The 19,549-nt window shown below is 37.8% G+C and overlaps 1 protein-coding gene across 5 annotated transcripts; it reads right to left on the reverse strand.

Moving 5' to 3' along the window:
- Positions 1–4,421: 4,421 nt before the first annotated feature.
- On the reverse strand, positions 4,422–18,845 carry LOC104599580 (transcriptional corepressor SEUSS-like). Of its 5 annotated transcripts, none has more exons than XM_010262189.3 (11): positions 18,579–18,845; positions 18,437–18,493; positions 16,404–17,877; positions 16,192–16,311; positions 15,775–15,823; positions 15,395–15,609; positions 15,227–15,295; positions 13,396–13,493; positions 8,629–8,722; positions 6,623–6,692; positions 4,422–5,905 (listed from the first exon to the last, which is right to left on the reverse strand). In XM_010262189.3, exons 3-11 carry the CDS (start codon positions 17,433–17,435, stop codon positions 4,920–4,922), a joined length of 2,733 nt encoding a protein of 910 aa, XP_010260491.1. In that variant the 5' UTR covers positions 17,436–17,877; positions 18,437–18,493; positions 18,579–18,845; the 3' UTR covers positions 4,422–4,919. The 5 variants fall into 5 exon arrangements, with proteins under 5 accessions (XP_010260491.1, XP_010260488.1, XP_088743944.1 ...); XM_010262186.3 differs by having other exon boundaries at positions 16,404–17,923; XM_088887818.1 differs by having other exon boundaries at positions 16,404–17,923; positions 18,404–18,493.
- Positions 18,846–19,549: the final 704 nt, after the last annotated feature.

Genomic DNA, 19,549 nt, shown 5'->3' on the forward strand with positions numbered 1-19,549 from the left:
GCATTGTAAACCTACCCCTGTGCTTATTAATGGAAGACCTTTGAGCATATAGGACACTATTAAGGTCTTATTGGCATGTACATCTATTAAACCCAACTACAAGGTCTTGCAGGCACTTGAAAGACCTATCAATTTGGATCTTTTTGGCACCCGGTGAAAGTCCCTCTGGGAAAGGTATTGTAGGCACCCATAATTCTTGTTAGTTGTAAAGGCGTGGCTGGTGCCCAAGAAGCCTAGTCGGTTAGTGAAAATCCTCTGTGATGGTTTGAAGTAGAGGATGTTAGAATAGTTGGCCCAACGTCTATAAAAATGTTTGTGCTTCTTGTATAAAGGGGGCATATATGTCTTTTACTCACTTCAGAAATTGTCCACTTATAATTATTCAGAAACTGCCAGGGTGTTGGAATCCAATATGATGAGTTGAATAGTTTTGTCTTAAAGATACTGTTACATGCAAATGTACTTACACGTTTACTAGTGTATATATATTTGAATTTCCACATGATTGTTATGGCACGTTCTGACCCAGCTGATGGCACCGTGACCTACGACCTGAAAGAAAAAACAGTTAGGCCTCCCGATCAGCTTTTAAAACATTGCTGCTACTTACTTATTTGTGGGTAGTTCTCTCTCCATATGCAAAGGCACACACCATAAGGTGTAGCTGCCATTTACTATTATGTTTATTTGCATTTTAACTACTCCTTTATATTTTTACAGTTATTAGATTTACTATTCTTATTGTTTATTAATTGTAGAATCACTAACCTGATAGGTTGTAGTTCTTTAATTGTTTAATTTATTTATCAACCTTTATCCTTTTATTAAGAATCTTATCTCTATTATTGTTCTTAACAGCTAACCCCTTAGCTCCTGCTACTACTTTGTTTACCTGTTTTGTAGTTGCAGTTTTCTTAATTCAATAGCTCATTTGTTTCAAATGGATTGTCTTTAATAACTGTTAAACCCAATTGATTAAACCTTTAATCTTCTACTGAATATTACTTGTAATAACGCTTAGGTTCAGTTTGAAGGAAAAGATTGTGAGCTTGATTGTCAAGAGTTTGTCCATGACAATTAGAATTTTTAGAGCTCTACCCAATTCACCCCTCGCCCCCTCTTAGGTAAAGCCATCAATCCCAACAAGATATTCTCCCATTTGAGGGAGTAGTCGTTCCCTCCCCCTCCCTTGGGAATGATAATCCCATCCTAGACAATTCCTATTCAAATCTGATTTCCATCATATGGAGAAATATACCATTTTGATTCCAGTTCTAAATACATGCTCAACTTTTTATAATTTTCTGTATTTTTTTGCAGTTTATTTATAATGTCATGAATTAAACCAATTGGCCCAAACAGTTGAACCACTTAGCAACTGGCCCACCACATTGACTCCATTTCCCAATCATTTTTCAAAAATATCGCTTAAGACAATTTCCCCCCGGGGGAGACCACTCCCAAGGACATGCTAGTTAGAAATGGCCTTGATAATTTTCGGCTATATATTGGAACCATATATTTCATCAACTATTCATGCTATTTTTGTTAAAATCTGAACTGAAAAATATTCAGTTCGGATATATATAATTTGGTTAGTTCAACTTTTTTTTTATTAAACGAATTTTCAATTCTGAAAACCAATAACTGAAATAGCCAAACCAAAAAACTGAAACGAAAATTTTTTATTTGATTTTTGGGTTTTAACCAAATAATACTTGCCCCTATTTGGGAGGGAAGAAGTGCAGTGACTTCTTGCTTTCTGAAGTAGACCCTACACCGACAGCTTTTTAAGCTATGCTTTGTGAAAAATGGAGAGCCCAAATCGGCTATGAATCAGTTAATCTTTGGGTTGTCCGCTCCAACCTCTTTAGCTTATTCAGAGTGCCTCAAAGCAGCTTAACCAGCTTAGCTGAATGTTAAGCTCCCAGACGGGTATTGTATTTAAAAGCTGTTTCGAATCCACAAAGGGCCTATTTGGGAGGGCTTCAATGTTGACCAAGCCGCTTCAAAGAAGCTACCAAAACTAACTTTACCGGAAAGTCAATTTCTCAGTTTATCATTAGAGGTTTAAGCTGAACCACTAAATGTTATGCTCACAGATGATTTTATTCTATTTGGCAAGGCATCAATCCAAGAGGGCTGAGAAAGTTACAATCAGCTAGCTGTTAATGGATGTTTTATCAAAACAAAGCTCTTAACAAATACTGAAGCTGGTTTAGGGTCAATAGTAAACTAATCTCCAGATTTCTTGAGGTCACATATCACAACCAAACAAGACTTCTATTTGGGTAACCACTTGCAGGTGTAGCAGAGATGGCTTTTCCATAGAAGCCTGCCTCTTTAAGAAACCAACTTGCCAACGCAGCCTTTGTAGGTTCATGCCTCTCTTTAACAGTTTTATGTCTCCACCAAGACTAGTTCCCAATGAAAAGGAGCTTTCCAAACAATACCACTGGGAATGGGGAAATCAGAATTTCTAGATTCCATATATTGATTCTCAAAGGAGCAGCTGAGATCCCATTAGAATTTGTGTGATATCCCTATATTCATGCATATCCTAATTACACCACCATATCCAAGCATTCCCCCAAGTATATATATATCCCCATTCATCTTTTAAATTTGCCTTTAGAAATCTATTTTGCGACACTGATACTTTCTTTAGACGTTGATTTAAGTCTTACAACAGTTTACTTCATAATAGAAATATTAAGATGTCCAATACAAATACAATGGTAAATTGGTAATAAGCAGCAACCTGACTGCAGAAGGCAAGCATGCATGCATGATCCCTCCATGAGATACATGGCCGAGAAATATGACCTTGTTCACGTCGTCGGCTCATGGGCAATGGTTGGTCCACAGCCAAACATGATGGCCTTTTCACAGCATTTTGGCACTAAAATGCTCAGAATTTCTGCATCTGTCATCCCTTTTTCTTTTGGGGAGTGGGGGTTTACATTTATTACTAATGTTTTCAACCCACGGTTGAACTAGCTGGTTAGAACTGTTGCTCTGCCACCAGCCCACATTTCCAAGTTCACTTTACCCCTCAACTGTTTTAATGCATAAAAGCGATAAAGCATGGGCAATAACCTTACAAGTTACAACTTACAACCCGGCTCACCATTTCGCCATTTCTTATTAATAACAGCGTTATTCATCTCCTTCATTCATCCATCCATCTATTTTATCTATCTATCTATCTATCTATCTATATATATATATATATATTCAAATTTTCTGTATTTTTTTACATATTTATCTATTATTCTTATTTTAATATATATTTATAATGTCACAATTTAATGACTGAGACTCCTGAACCACCAATTAACTAACATATCCCTCCCAACCAAGATTCAAAATTTTGCATATTGTATTATAACTTTTATATGTTGAAACTTCATTTTAATAATAAAAATACATAAAACAAGTCCACCCACAAATTTTGAAAATAAAATAAAAAAGCGCAAAATTCAAAATATTAACACTCCTTTCAACCAAGGTTCAAAATTTCAATACGTATCAGACCATATTGGCCAACACATATCGCATCAGGAGCTTCCTGATACGCACGCCCCTAGAGGGGGGTATTTTGGGTCAGACCATGGTTCAGAGGGTAAAACCAACCCCTCTGAACCAGATTGAACAAAAAAAAAAAAACTAAAAAGAAAGGAACAAAAAACCTTGATACAAGCCGATACACCCTATATCAATATTTTGAACCTTGCTTCCAACGTATCGGGATGTATCAATATTTTGAACCTCTCCCAAAAGTCATCACAACATGGTTCTAACACCATCTCACCATAAGACCGGAACTCACCATGCATGAAATGCATGGTTATCGAAACCGGACCGGAAAAACTGGGAACCGGTCAAGTGACCGGTTCTGTTTTCCCCAAAAGACCGAATTTCCCCCCAAAACCGTTGATTTTGATCAACAAACCACTGAACTGGGTGGTTAACCATTCGAACCATTCAAACAGTTTGCAACGTTTTCTTATTTTTTTAAATTTCTTAGTTTTTGTCAGAACGGGTCAAGCACTCAGTTCGAAGTCAGACCATTCAACCCGGTAACCAGACCCCTGACCGGTTCGGTCACCGGGTCAGTTTTAACAGTTTTTTCGTTGGGAGGAGATTCAGACTCCCTGGATTATTTTTAACATTGCTTAGGTTTTTTTTATTTTTTTTTATTTTTGCTTCGTGGAGATACACATCCCCCTCCCTTAACCACCCTCGTAGCCTTTTTCACGCAGAAAAATATATGCTTGCAGTGGGTATTAAACTGGAAGGATTTGAATCTCCCGACAGTCGATACTTGGTGTCAATTGTCCAATACACGGTGGACTGGAAATGAAACCACTCCAAGCATAAGAACAAATATAACACACACACGCAGAGAGAGAGGGAGATGAAACCACTCCAAGGACAGGACATGCTAGTTACAAATGGCCCCCAAAAGGGCTAAGTAGAAATACACATCCGAAACCGAAAGAATATCGCCTTGATAATTTTCCCATTTTGAGGGTGTTAGTGGGGATAAGAAGCTATATATTGGAACCATACAATAAAACAGACTTGACAAAAGGAGCCCTCTTACATACCAGGAAGACGAGTCGGAAGAAAACTGAGGTGAAAGGGGAAGGATATACGTGTATCGTTTGAATGGCAAAGGCTAAGCTATATGTTCTGTTCCCCTTTTCCTGAAATTAGTACAAACTCTGGAGGGAAAGCTCCGAGACTATGGCGTGATGGTCTTCAGTACTCATAAAACACCGTGGCAGGCAGGCTCCACCCCCCAGATTTCTCGCACTGCTCCAGAAGAATTTATCATGAATTTAAAACACAGTAGCAGCTCCAGCAGCACTAGTTATCAACACAAACACACCAATAAGATCAACAGGCCTTTCCTAAGGAGATGGTTTCCAGTCGAATTGGAGATTATTGAAGCTGTTTACTGCTCCAAGCCCACTTAACAGCCGGTTCCCCAAATCCTGTTGCTGATGGTTCATGCTTGGGTCCTGAGGCATTGGTGGCATGCCTATCCTTCCATTCAATGCCATGGAATTATTGTTCATGGCAGCTCTCATTCCACCACCCATGGTGTTTTGACCAATTCCAACACCCATGCTACCAAAGCCCATGCTACCCATGCTTGAGCTGCTAGCAATTCCATTTCCTACTAAGCAATTCCCACCACTGAGAGCTACATTGTTGCTTGTCTGTGTGATACCATTAATGTTTTTCATGTCATTCCCCAAAGAACCAACACCAACCATGCTACCACCTCCATTTAGTTGGGAAGTCATCATCATTTCTTGTATGATCTGCTGGACAGAGCTTTGGGTATCATTTGGATCGGGCTCATTGGACTGAGTCGGTTGTTGCATGGAAATAGTGGCTGGCGAGTTTGCAGAACTCATGTGGTTGGTGGTGGTTGTTGCTGGTAAGGCAGTATGAGAAGTTTGTGGCCCATTGTTAGAGGTTGAGGGTGTTGACGATGGAAATGGGGAAGACGGGTTGGGCTGAGCCACTGGTAGTGAACTTGAGGAGCCAGCAGATGGGATTTGAACTGGATTCCCACCATATGGACTGTTGGCATTGTTCATTGGATTTTCCTGCCTAGAATTCATGGGGTTCTGGTGGAGAAGTCCAGCAATGGTATTTGCAGTAGTGGTTGTCGATGCTGTGTTGAGGGAGTTATTTACACTGACACCACCATTGCTAGCAGCAAGCTGCATGGCAGCCTGAACGGAACTCTGGTCATTGATAGAGATCTGTGCCATGGTTTGCTGCTGCTGCTGCTGTTGTTGTTGCTGCTGCTGCTCAGACTGTTGACCTTGATTCTGGAGTGCAGATGAAGGATTGGTCCTCCTAGGGAAGTTGATGAGGCTCTCTGGATAAAGAAGTAATTAATTATTCTCCCTAGTACTGTACATCAAAAGTACCTAAATGCTGCTAACAGATGTCAATTCCGTCACTGCAACAGAAAAAATAATCAAGACAGGGATGAGAGGGACACCAAGGACCTTATGTTGCCCTTCTATGTTTGACAGTTCAGTCAAACAATAAAAAGCCCATTATTCTGTGTATTGTTGGCAATATTCTAAACTGATAAGAAAAAACATGGATTTTAGGTGTCTCTGCATGTGAGCAGCCACTAGGGATCTAGAAACATAACTACCAGAGTATGGATGCATATACTTCTCTTAGCATCAACAGACAACAGTTTTGAGTGAAGTAATGTCTTCTAGGTAGTGAAAAGACAGCCTTAATGTCGACTCTAGCATCAATACAAGCAAGTAATAACTGGAGGCTAGAGCGTAGAAGTTCCCTCTCTATCATGCTCAATAAGCAGTGCAAACATCAGATCTATTGCATATAAGACCATATATTTCTCCAAAAAAGCAGTAAAATTCATATTTAGCAAACAAAACTTAAAAATGAAATCTACATTTTTTTCTTATGTTGTCATCACTGCAGCACTATTTTTTGACCTTCCAATTTGATGAATGGAATCACCTCAAGAAAATCATAGTACAGTAGAACTTGCTTCACTTTCAAAAAGATGAAAAGAAACAAGAAAAAGAGGGGAGAAAACTAGCGAACTTACCCATAGGTCCAGTCCCTGTTTCACGGCTATAATCAATCAAATCTTTCATGCTATTAACAACCTCGGAGATCTGCAATTTATGCACAAAAAACAGTAAGTGGAATTTGAAAATTATTCATACTTTTAAAAGATGAAATTAGTTACAATTATTCTTAGATATCCTTTTTTTTCCCTTCTTTCTGAATACAGGTGTATTTTAGAAAGGAAAAATAATATTGGGTATAGTAGACTTCATAGATATAATTTTTTATAAAGAAAAATAACCAAAAAGGTTGTATTTTAAGGGAAACTTTTCTACCAGATTCCATTTTTATTATCCAATAATAACAATTAAAAAATTGTTCTACCAGATTCCATTTTTATTCAATTTTTCTACCAGATTCCATTCCTTTGGTGCTATATCTAATAAATATCCTTGATGGTATTTTCTTGGATCCTCTTAAATCTGATAACCGAATTTGGACTCTCTCTCCCCTTTAGGATCCTTCTCATGTGCTTCATTTTTTAAGGCTCTAGCTTATCCCTTGCCTCCTTTACAACTTTTTTCTAGTGAAAGAGATTTGGGCAAAACCAATCCCACCAAAAGTAGGAACTTTTAATCGAGAGGTCCAACATGAGAAAATTAACACCTGTGACTTGCTACAGAAGCGGAGATCTCACTCCTGCTTATCAATCTTACTTTCACTTACTAATCTGCTGTCCATTTGCTACTGGTCTTTGGGATTGGTTTCTTGCTCTGTTTAGTGTTGCAGGCGAAATCCCCTTGTCTCAATTTCTAGCTTTCTTGCTTTCAGTTATTAATCTCCTGTCCACTAACTAACCTAAGAGCTGTTCTCGGACTTAATGGATGATTTCTATAGGAAATGGCAGGAAGTAGCCAATACATCATCATTAATATTCAAGACTAGCAAGTGTTTCACACCACCAGTCGAGGGGTACATAAAACTTAACTTTGATGGAAGTAATAGGGGGAACCCAAGCCCAAAGTGTAGGAGGCATTTTCAGAAATGAGATCGGGCATGTTGTGGAACTTTTTTCAAGTCCGATTGGCATTGGGAATTCCTTGAGGGCTGAAGTAATGGAAGTTGTGGAAGGGGTAGTTAGAGGAGTAAGATGTGCACAAGTTGATCGTAGAAGGTGATTCACAACTGGTGGTCAAGTGGCTACAAAATAAAGGAAATGATTTATGGATGTACAAAAACAAATTAAAGAAGATTAAAAGGATAACCAAGGTTATGGATGTTAGAACCCAATGGGTGCAAAGGACGACCAACAGGCTAACAACATGACTGATTCTTTTGCAAAATAAGGGGTTGGGAGAGATCAAATGTTTTGGGCTCAATTGTAAAGCATTTGGTATCAGATAAGTTGTTTTTATCTCCAATTGTACTTGTACTCTTTTTAATTCATTTCTAATTAATGGAAGTTATAGTTATTGATTAAAAGGATAACCAAGGTTATGGATGTTAGAACCCAACGGGTGTGCAAAGGACGACCAACAGGCTAACAACACGACTGATTCTTTTGCAAAATAAGGGGTTGGGAGAGATCAAATGATCTGGGCTCAATTGTAAAGCATTTGGTATCAGAGATAAGTTGTTTTTATCTCCAATTGTACTTGTACTCTTTTTAATTCATTTCTAATTAATGGAAGTTATAGTTATTGATTAAAAGAGCCCTCAAAGGGTCTAGTGGAAACATATTTTAATTGAGGTCATTTTGACAAAAGGATAAATGAAATAGGCTGGAAATCTTGAGTAATCCAGAAAGAATGAAACCTAATTTTAAAGAAACTTTTAAGTATACAGCCTCCAAGCAAGTTTTTCCAAAAAAATAAATCCCACAACAAAAGTTATTCCCCTCACAGTTTGCGGTGTTCCACAAACATTTTCATTAAGCAATTGAAGACATAGAACACTCACACCAGATTCAAGTCCTGTTTCCCAATAGATTGGTTCCACATGCCAAATTGGAAATAATGGATTTTCACAACAGTAGAGTAATACCTGAAGGCATCGTACATATCTCTTTGTATATCCTAAATCATTTACTAAAGGCACCTCCAAAGCTTTTGCCAATTGACGAGCTGATGCAACAAACCTGAAGCAGAATCAGAAATATTAACAATAGATGAAAGTCAGAATATCAATAGAAATGGAACTGAGAACAAAAATCATCAACCATTGAAAATGGCCAAATGAAATAATCATATACCTTAAAAGATACAAAATAAATAATCCAAACAGAAACCAGGCAATAGGGACTATAAAACAAAAGTACAATAATGACAATACAGAAACTAATTAAAAGCATATTTCTAATATAAGCGTAAGAAAAAGAAACACAATTTAAATTTGAAAGGTTAGGCCATTATATTCTGCAAACTTCGTTTTTACAACTTTCTAGAACTTGCAAACCAAGATCTTAAGCCTCAACTCTAGCAACAACAGAAGGAATTTGTATATAAAAGCTAAAATTAATTAACAGAAGAAATTTATGTATACGAGGTAAAGCCAATAAACATTCATTTGAAACAAAAAAGAAGAGATAAAGTTCATTAAAATTTTAAAATAATGGAAACGAAATGAAACCTCAGAATCTCATCAAAGTTCAAAACTTCGGTTCATGAAAACATTTTCAGAAACTGCTTAAGCCAAATGCTTTCTCATGGCCCTAACCATCATCTCAGTGAATAGACAACACAAATTTCTAGTGATTAATTCATTAGGAAAAAGTTATTCCATGGTTAGCAAACTCAAATAGAAAATGCAAATTGACATTTTAAAGAAAATGTCTCAAATTGCATATTTTTCAAAAATATGGAAAAAGACTGTTGAGGGCCCGGGAATAGGATCTCGTCACGGGTCGGTCCACGGGGAAAACCTCCTATTTTCCCTTGTTCCTTCCTGCTCATGATGAACCTATCTTGGCACCTTCGGTGATTTGTCCAAGAGATCACCAACTCTCCTAACTCACTCTTGACTGAATAATTTGATATCTCATTCAATAATGGGGTCTCCTTAAATAGGAGATTACAAGAGTCCTAATCAAAGGGAGTCTCCTTGCTGAATAGGGAGACTTCCAGTTTTATCTTGCTAAGGATAAGATAAGCTAATCCTAATCTGATAAGCTACTAACAAGATAAGATAAGCTAAGCTAATCCTAATCTGATAAGCTATTAACAAGATAAGATAAGAGATAAGAACGAACAAGCAAAATGAGCTAATCTAATCTAGATAAGGCTGCTGTTGCCGAACTGGGTAGGATGAGCATCACTGAATCCTTGCTGCTGCTGGCGGTGGGCCCGGGGCCTGTTGCTGCCGGCGGCGATGGTACGTCTTCCCGAGGAAGGCGTCCATAACAAAGACAAACAAACCAGGGAAAAATAAATAAAGAAATTATTCAGATTTTCAAAGATGCAGAACAAAAAATATTTATATTTAACAAATGCATATCTTTAATGTATTATACTATACATATAAAACATCCTAACTTCTTACTTCAAACCTTTTAAATAAGAACGGATTAAATGTATGTATATATTTTTTGGTAATCAACAAAAATGTATATGTAGACAATCTTTTACCATAATATGTTTATTTGACCAAACTTTTAGACATGTCCCTTTTACTCTTGATTCCCAATTGTAAACAAAAATTTTGCAGACATGTATTTACTACTTACGGGCTATCATTGAAATTATAAAAGTTATTAGCTAACTGATAATGCAACTACAAATTAGAAATGTCAACTAAATATGATTTTTTATAGGTAATAAAGTGATTAATTAAGAATGATTAATATGAGCCAACAAAATATGTTATTGAACTAACTAGGTGATGTAGAATGGAATAGGAATCCTATAAATTCCAAACCTGGTGGTGGGTTTGTGGGGTGAAGGTCTTTGGTTGATTAAGGATGAAGAATACAGATGGAAAAGCAAGTAGATAGTTTGCTGTCCACCAAAAAATGGGCAATAGATTAGAGAGAGAGAGAGAGAGAGAGTTACCGTTATCGTAAACAGCAAAGAGATAGATCATTTAGAAGAAGCAGGTGAGAGAAAGGAAAAAAGGAGAAAATTTCTGGCAACAACCAGAATTCACTAAACCAAACTTTTTCACCAAACCAACTTTTTTAGTTCCAATTACAATGACCCCATCTATAGACTCAACTATGAACTCAGATGCCCCTTTATAGACTCCAATTTGGACTGGGAAACTGACCCAAATCAACTTCTAGTCTTCTATTGCTTTAAAGCTAAGACAAATCAACAAGTTGAATAAGGACTCTAACTCCCATAACAACTTTAATAATCCTTCCCTAATCCTACTAAACTACCTATGGAGACCGCAAAAACTACTAAAACATAGTAAACCACAATTTTACCATAAATGGTAATTGCAAGAGTTAAAATAAACATTAAGTCCACAAATTTACCATAAATAGTAATTTCAAAACAACAATAAATTTCTAGAAAGCTCAATACCCTATTTGTAACACATCCAAAAAATCAAACAATATCAATATATCCTATCACCCAACCAATTGGTGGCTTGTCATGGGATTCTTATTGAAGTTAAGTCATTCCTACAATTGGGTGGCTGAAGAAAGGAGAGGGGGTGATTTGGCAATACATGAATGATCTCAGGCAGTTCAAGATGTTGTCAAGAGCTATGAACATTTAAGTTAGACGGGTAAGGTCTGCTAATGGATTGGCTAATGGATTAGTTAAGTAAGGGGTGCATAGAAATCACTTGTATTGGGCTCAATTGTAATGGGATGGTGGGGTTCTTTTGATGTAAATGGTGTTCAGATTTAACAATTTTTTTTTGTAACCTTTTACTTAATTATTTAAAAAAAAAATTGTCAGGTAGCCCTTCTTCCTCTTCAACTTTATCTTGTGTCACAACTTCATGGCCAAAGGGCTGCTGCCTATTGCAACTCCACTCATATTCGCAAATCGGCTTGTGTTTCACAGCAATCAATGTGAAAGAGAACTCTTTCCACTATGTTAAAACAGCAAGATAGATCACCTAGAAGAAGAAACGGTGAAAGAAAGGAGAAAAAAGAGAAAATATCTTGGCAACCAAAACTCACTAAACCAAACTTTTTGTAATTATAATGACTCTAATATAGACTCAACTTATGAACTCGGATGTCCCTTTATAGACTCCAATTTGGACTAGGAAACTAACCCAAATCAACTTCTAATTGCATTAAATCCAAGACAAACCCATAGGGAACTTGCACAAGGACCCTAACTCCTAAAACAACTCTAATAACACTTTCTTAAGCCTACTAAACTAACTTAATGTATAGGTGAGAAATTACTAAAAATAGCAAATCACAATTTTAATTTAAATAGTAATTATGAGAACTACTATAAATAGGTAAGCCCAAAAGTTACCATAAATAGTAATTTCGAAATAACAGTAAATTTCTGGAAAACTTGATACGCCCACATCTAGAAAACATATAATAAAACTCAAAACAATATTTACCCACTGAGCTGCCCTAATAGTTAGTTATACACTTAATAATTGACTCCTTGCTCCTCTCCTTCCCCATGAAGATTCTAGTGCTCCTTTCTTCCCATATTGTCCAAATAAGCGCAGCTCTTTTTGCATGTCTTTGCTCTCTTATATTAAATTTTGTCGTTCCTCTGATTTAAAAATGAAAACTTCTTGTTTTGATTGGACAAAAAAGCAGAATAGAAAAATCCAAGGCATTCTGAATTTTAAATAGGGTTATCTCTCACGTTGAAGTTCATCGGAATTTGCCACTAGTAACAAAAAATGAAGGATAAGATTGTGTAGAACTTCTACAGTTCTACAGCTTGTATTTTGAAGGCTTTCCCTCCATTTCTTGGAGGCTATACTTGGCATTCTTAAGAGAGAAGAATGGACAAAGCAAGGATGCTTCTTTGACTTCATAACTAATTGTAATTTTTTGGATCAGTAACGAAGTCCTTATTAAACTTTATGAAAGAACAATTTACACATACATGTGCCAAGCACCCATCTAATGGGTCCACCTTTGCTGCCCACTCTTTGTGACTTCTGACTGTGAATTGGATAAATGCATTATAAAGCACTGGCCAATCTAGAGGTCTAGGCACAAAGGAAAATAAGAACTTGTTGCATGATTGCATATAGTTCTCTTTTCTTCAGGTAAGCTAAATAATTGGTTGATAAGTAAAAATTCAAGAAATAACACTGACAGATTACTAAACCATTAGTTTTTCTTTTCCAAGAACAGATAGCTCCTAAGAAAGCTTATTGAAGAAAGAGCTCCTGATAAAAAACTGTTGGACAATAATTAAGCACTAACATCAGGATAATAATTTCCCAATGGTTCCTGTTACTAATCTGGAGAGAGAAAGAGATGATAAGATGTTGCCTATGTTCTACTGCATACTGCAACCAAGTCAAAAAGATATAAATCAAGAACATTAGCAATAACAACACGTGGACTGCTAAGCAATATTTGTCAAGAGAATTGTTTTACCCACCAAAAGTAAATATCTGATGTGAAGAATAGACAAATATATTCAAATGGCCTAGTTGTAAAAATATGGAGAGACAAGAGAGATAAGCATGCTAAAGGGTTTTCCCTATCGGGGAGGGGGTTCAAATATTAAACCCAACTATGCATGCACAAATACACCACTGGCAGATGAATTTTTCACAAGAGAACAACAGCTGTAGAACTGAGTATCTTTAAAATATTAATACTTCACCAACATATGGAGATGATGGAGGACAAATACTTACATATTGCAGTTATTCTGCAGCTCCTGGGTAGATAAGTTGGATGATGCATTTTGAGTAGCAGACTGATATTTCTGAGCTGCTGCCCCAAGCTGACTAACCTGCACAATGGAAAACAATAATCAATTGAGCATAGACTGCTCAACACCTCAACCTCCAACCACACACAGTATCCATCCCAGCCTCTCAGCACAACTCACATCAAACAGAACCATTAGAACAAGGGTGAACCTAACATGACAAAATCATTATTGAAAACATTATTTTTCTGTGAACCCTCTCCATTGCATTTTTATTTAAGGGTTTCTCAACTGAGAAAAAGAAGAATGAATATGTTTTCCAAAGCAAGTCAATTAATGGTGCAAATAATGCAAAAACGAATATAGTTCTTAAAAGGATAAAAAAGAATAGTGCACATTTAGAAATATTGCTAATTTGAAGAAAACAAAAACATGCACACACCTACAAATACATGCTTAAATACGTGTATTATGTGTGTGTAAAAAGAGTAAGAGTCTGAGTTCCACAAATGCAGGAGCATCCTTTTAGATGACACTGTCCTTTATCAGAGACGATCAAAGGTTCAATTGGTGTTCCTGGAACATGTACATCTCCAGAGGGAAATTCTGGCTTCTTTAACTCTCGGTAAAACTGTTCTTAAGAGCATGGCAGACTTTTTTTATTGAAAAACAGAACATGACAGACATTTTGGCAGATTGGTATAAATCAATGTTGATTTGGGTGCATCTTTTGCAACAGATTCATCAGGTACAAATCCATGTCTAGTGAGCACAAGGCAAGTAACTGAAGTACTGTAATTATGTGCATATGGACGACAAGTAATTAGTAATTACAAGCACATAGTTTAAGGTAACCATATCAATGTGCAAACTGCTACCTAGAATTAGGATGCATGTTAGCAAATCATATGAATACACTATGATACATCAAGAATATTAAAATGTGTCATAGCCACAAGAAGATATAACAATTGAAACTCCCAAATTTTGCTTTATATACATTTTCAAAGATAAACTCCCAAACAGATTTGAATGTAAGCCAATGAGCTATCATATATAATCCAAACAATATATATTAATCAAGAAAAAAAATTGAGTTTCATGGTAGATATCTCCATCCAACCTATGCTTATTTTATTTTGATCAATCCACCAATGATTTCACTTGTGAAAATCACCCAAAGCATGAAATAGAATTTGGACCACTGATTTCAATTAAGAAAATCACCCAAAGAATGAAGTAGAAGTTGGATACTAAATGCTAATAGATATATAAGTTTGTAACAATAAAAATGAAATCCATGACTGTGGGACTATTTTGCATGGAACGAGGAGAAAGAACATGCTAGACTGCAAGAAAAAGGAAATAGAGAAGGTGAAGAGACTGATGTCCATGCCATTCATGATAAGTGCCCATGATACATTATATTAAAAATGAAATCCATGATGGTGGGACATTTTTGCATGGAACAGGGAGAAAAAACATTTAGACTGAAACAAATCGACAAAGTGAAGAGACTTATGACCAAGCCATGCATGATATAAATGCCCATGACACATTACAGTAAAAATCAAAAGGAACAAGTCCAAGCATTTTTGAAATAGAAAAAAGAAGATGATAATATAAGAAAAGTCAGCAAACATGAGGAGCTACTTCAACAAGCTTACATTATCATAATTGGATGTAAAATGTAAAAGAAAACATCAAAACTGTAACTTTCAAAACCAAAATTCCCTACATAACTTATGAAGATCACAACTTTACAAGTCCTCCAAGGGAAGCTTGAAGTTATCAAATTTGGAGTAATTTATTACCTGAGGTATGATCAACCTCCGAGGGATTAGCTCCTCATGACGCCGAGCACAAAATTCCCAGGAGCAAATCTAGATGGGAAAAAAATTAAAAGAATGATGGTAAAGAATGCCTCTAAATAAAGAGTTCGCTGCATGCAATGCAATTTTACCAAGGCTCAAGTGTCTAACCTTTAAATCTTGAGAAAAAACAATCCGAAGTTGACCATCACGAACTACACGTAATTGCTCAAATACACTCTCCTGTATTGCTTTTCCATAGTCCAGGACAATTTGACCTTGTGCATTCTGATATTCACGAGGCATATCAACATAAAGAAGTTCTTCCAATGTGCCACTATCATACTTGATTTTGCACAGTCTAGGTAAAACTTCTACAGTCGTTTCTGATAGTAGACAAGAAAAATATGAGATAGGATTAAATTTTCCAAATGCAAGCACTGCAGCAAAAAATATTTGCATGCTAGATTCCAAATCAGATATCCTCAAGACAACCAAATTTAGGTATTCTAAAGGTAAAATTTCTTCAACCAAGAAGAACAAATACATACCAAAACCCCGGCCAGGCTTGCGATTGCATATTTCACAGTGCCATACATCCTGTGAAATATCAAAAGTATTTGTTAATATTTTTATTGATAAAATATTTGTTAACACGCAGGCAGAGATGAAACCCATTAAAATTAGTTGTAGATACAACTATATCAAAAATAAACAACAATAACACCTGGGCAGGGGGAAATATGTGCAGATATTTGACATACAAGAAAAGGAAAAAAAAAAATGTTTTGGTTACCAATCTAGAGAGATAAAGAGACCAAAATTTATCAAAAGTTAACCTTATTCAACAAGAACTACATCAATTTGACCAGATTACCAGTGATTCTATCCCCTAAATAGAAGCACAATATCACCAAAAAGCAACTAAACTTGCCACTAGGTTTTTGGCTTTTTTGCTAGCAACATACCTGAGGAAAAACACCAGTTGTTTGCCGACCACTTCCATACAGAGAAACACACCACCTTTTCTTGGCATTGGGTGCAAAATACTCAGCCACAAATTTCCTCCAGAATTCAATGTTGTTATCCTGCATCATTAACAAGATAATTACAAACATGAACTTGCAATAGCATCACACCATGTGATAAAAGCTTCATTTCAGGAGTGAACAAATCTTACAGCAGGTCTATGTTGTTGATGATACATGTAGTGCGTCAGTCGACGAGCACATGTCCCAGGTTCATAGGTAGGTTTAGTTGCAGATCTTACAGGCAAATTCTGCTGTTGAAACTGCTGGTGTAACTGGGATCGTTGCTGCGGGAGTGATTTGAGGAGTTGTTGTTGTTGCTGCTGCTGCTGCTGTTGAAGCTGCAATAGCCGTTGTTGTTGCAAAAGATTAATCTGGGCAGCAGCAGCCTGAGAAGTCTGCCTGGACATTTGAAGGAACTGTTGCTGCTGCTGTTGCTGCTGAAGAAACAAGGACTGATCTGAATGTTGTGGCTCCATTTTGACCGGCCCCAGATTTCTCAAAGTCTGGATTTGTTGTGGTTCCAACTTCACTGGACCCAAGTTTCGCAACGACTGCAGCTGTTGCGGTTGACCATTCTGATCACTAGCCATCTGCGGCTCCAACTTGACAGGGCCAACATTGCCCAGCCCACCCCGAATTGATTGATATTGCTGCTGCTGTTGCTGGCTGTGAGGAACAGAGAATTGCTGTAGTGACTGCTGGCTGTGCTGGAAATTCTGAGACTCAAGTTGTTGAGGCTGCTGTTGATCCGGTGTCAGCTGATTTCCAGAAGGGTTTGAGAATTGCTGTCCTTGGCCTTGACCAGACGAACCAGGATTTGTTGTGTTTGATGATGCAAATGTCGCAGGTGACGTAAAACCCATGCCATTGCCTACGCCAGTAAGTGGATCAGACTCAGCCCCTGCATCAACACCCCCACGATGGAGACCCCCCGTAGCAGAAAGCCCAGAGTTTGAACCACCATTACCATAAGACTGATTGAGGAGGGAAGAAACATTAGGCATGTTACCAAGCAAGTTCATGTTGTTATACTGAGTGCGTGGTGAGACGAGAGAAGGAAATGTTGTCTGTGAAGGGACTGGACCCCCTTGAGCTCCCAGAATGCCAGAGTTTGAACGTAGCATCGAAGATGCGACAGACTGGGCACCACCAATGGGAGCCGGAGGTCCCGATGGCACCATCTTCGTGAAAGTGCAAGCACAAACTTCAACTTACACCACAGTCAGGAAATGTAGCTCAGAACGGCATGAATTACAGATTAGCCCCACAAGATACAAAGAGAACAGCAGTTAGGCAACAAAGACCACAATACCATAGGTCTCGCTCAACCCAGCAGGTTTGTTACCCTCACATCCAGTACTTCAGACCTCACGGTTCTCATTATCCACCAATAGAAGTGTAGAACCCTTGAGTCTAATCGAATAGTGTTCAGAAGTAGTGAACAGCGGATAAGAAAGAAGAGAACTAGAGCCGAGAAGCAAGCTTTGATTCTGAACATTCTAAAACTCCGGCAGTCCACAGAAGGAACAATCTCTGGCCAGCAATTGCAATACTTCAAATGAATTATGAATCCCCCGATTGACAGAACCACGTAATATCATCATACAAAAAGCCGTCCCCTTCCTAAGGATGAGAAAACAAATCGATCTTCTTCAATCAAATGCAGAACCTAGATGATCAATAACACACTTCAGTCTAAACCCTCATCACAAGCATCAAAACACTAAGCCTCAAAAAATTACAGAAACATAAAACACTACTACCGATCTTCCAACACTAGTGCAATCAAACCCACAAACAAATACAAATCCAAAAACCTCGAGAACTCAGCTGAAACCAGTGAAAATAAAAACCACTTCCTGTCAAAAAACAAACCAACTTATTAAACAGGACTTCTCCCACAAAACCAGAACACGAAAATGCGATCTTTGCCCCAAACATCAAAAACCCACACTGAAACAGAGATCATTTACACTACACCCATAGACAGAAACACTAAAATCATCAACCCCCGGCGAAAACAAACCAAAACGCCCTCGATCAAGCCCTAAATCACAAAATCCAAACTACACCAAGTCTCCAGACAATTAAACAAGTGAAATCCACAGACTCCTACACTCTTAAACTGAAGCTCAACCCGAGAACAAACCTTAGCAAGAAGAGCTAGATTCGAAGGACTTACACCGGGTTGGAATTCAGCAACCACAGGCTCTGAAACTCCGACTTTCGACCGAACAAACTGAAACACAAACAATCAAAAAAATAAAAGAAATAAGAACAATTTTCCTTCTTCCCTTCTGTCTTCTTCTCTCTTCTTCACTTACTTTAACCATTAAAATAATCTTTCTTTTCTCCTAGGGTTTTTTTCTCCTCTGTTCTTTCCAAGTCGCCTTTCTCTGTATCTATTCTCTCCCAGACTTTCTTCTGTCTCTGAGTTGTTTTTTCATTTTTTTTTCCCTTCGCTTCTGTTCTTCGTTCTGAGCGTTAGAGAGAGAAAGAGAGAGGAGAGAGAAAGAGAGCGCGTCCTAGCGGACGTCAAATGTGAATTCGATCGGATTGAATTTGCTTCATTCCCTTCTTCGCCATCTTTCTCCAAATAAGTCAAATCTTCTTCCGCTCATGAGTTGCATGTTATCCATGTCGGCTCCCTCATCATCATCCATCATGCTCCATCCAAAACCGCCTTTCTGGTTCTACACTCGCTTCTGCACTCGCCATTCCGTGTGTACACGTCCATAGTTGGGCGCTTTGCTTCGTAGCCTTGGCACTACACATTCTCTTGATGACTATGCTTTTGCCACGTGGCAAGGGCGATAATAGTGATTGCGAAGCCGCCCGCGCGTGAGGTCCTTCGTTCCCACCAATAAAAAAACATGAAAAAAAGAAAACCCGCGACAGGATTTCGCAGGTGAGGCTGCATTATTGCTAAAGTGCCCACGTTCTCAGATTGGAATTACGATGACTGCCATTTATTTCTAGAAATGGAACGAAATCTATTTAGCTGGATCATTGGATGCAAGTTGCAAGCTGCAGGCTCGACTCGGTTGTTACAAGAGTCAAAAGGACAAAGGGGTCGGACCGGGTCAAACCGATTCAATAGGAAGGTTTTGGTAGGAGTGTAATTCGGGTTGGCCCGAGTTGATATTTTACACCGATTCGGGCAAGGTCCATTTAATTTTTTGACAAAAGCCCAACGCAAGCCCTCCCAATTTGCACTCCCTAGGTTTTATGCATACCTTGACCAAGTTTGGCTTAAACTCATTTGGTCAGCAAAGAACAAGGCCGAGTCATCCAA

This window comes from Nelumbo nucifera, chromosome 1 (assembly GCF_055504915.1).
Source record: "Nelumbo nucifera cultivar China Antique chromosome 1, China Antique-T2T, whole genome shotgun sequence".
NCBI lineage: Eukaryota > Viridiplantae > Streptophyta > Magnoliopsida > Proteales > Nelumbonaceae > Nelumbo > Nelumbo nucifera.

Coding starts and splice junctions, on each gene's coding strand:
- LOC104599580 (XM_010262189.3), bottom strand. CDS start 17,435: ATGGTGCCATCGGGACCTCCGGCTCCCATTGGTGGTGCCCAGTCTGTC. Junction 15,296..15,394: donor TTTTTTCTCAAGATTTAAAG/GTTAGACACTTG, acceptor TTTCCCATCTAG/ATTTGCTCCTGGGAATTTTG. Junction 8,723..13,395: donor CTGCAGAATAACTGCAATAT/GTAAGTATTTGT, acceptor ATTCTGCTTCAG/GTTTGTTGCATCAGCTCGTC.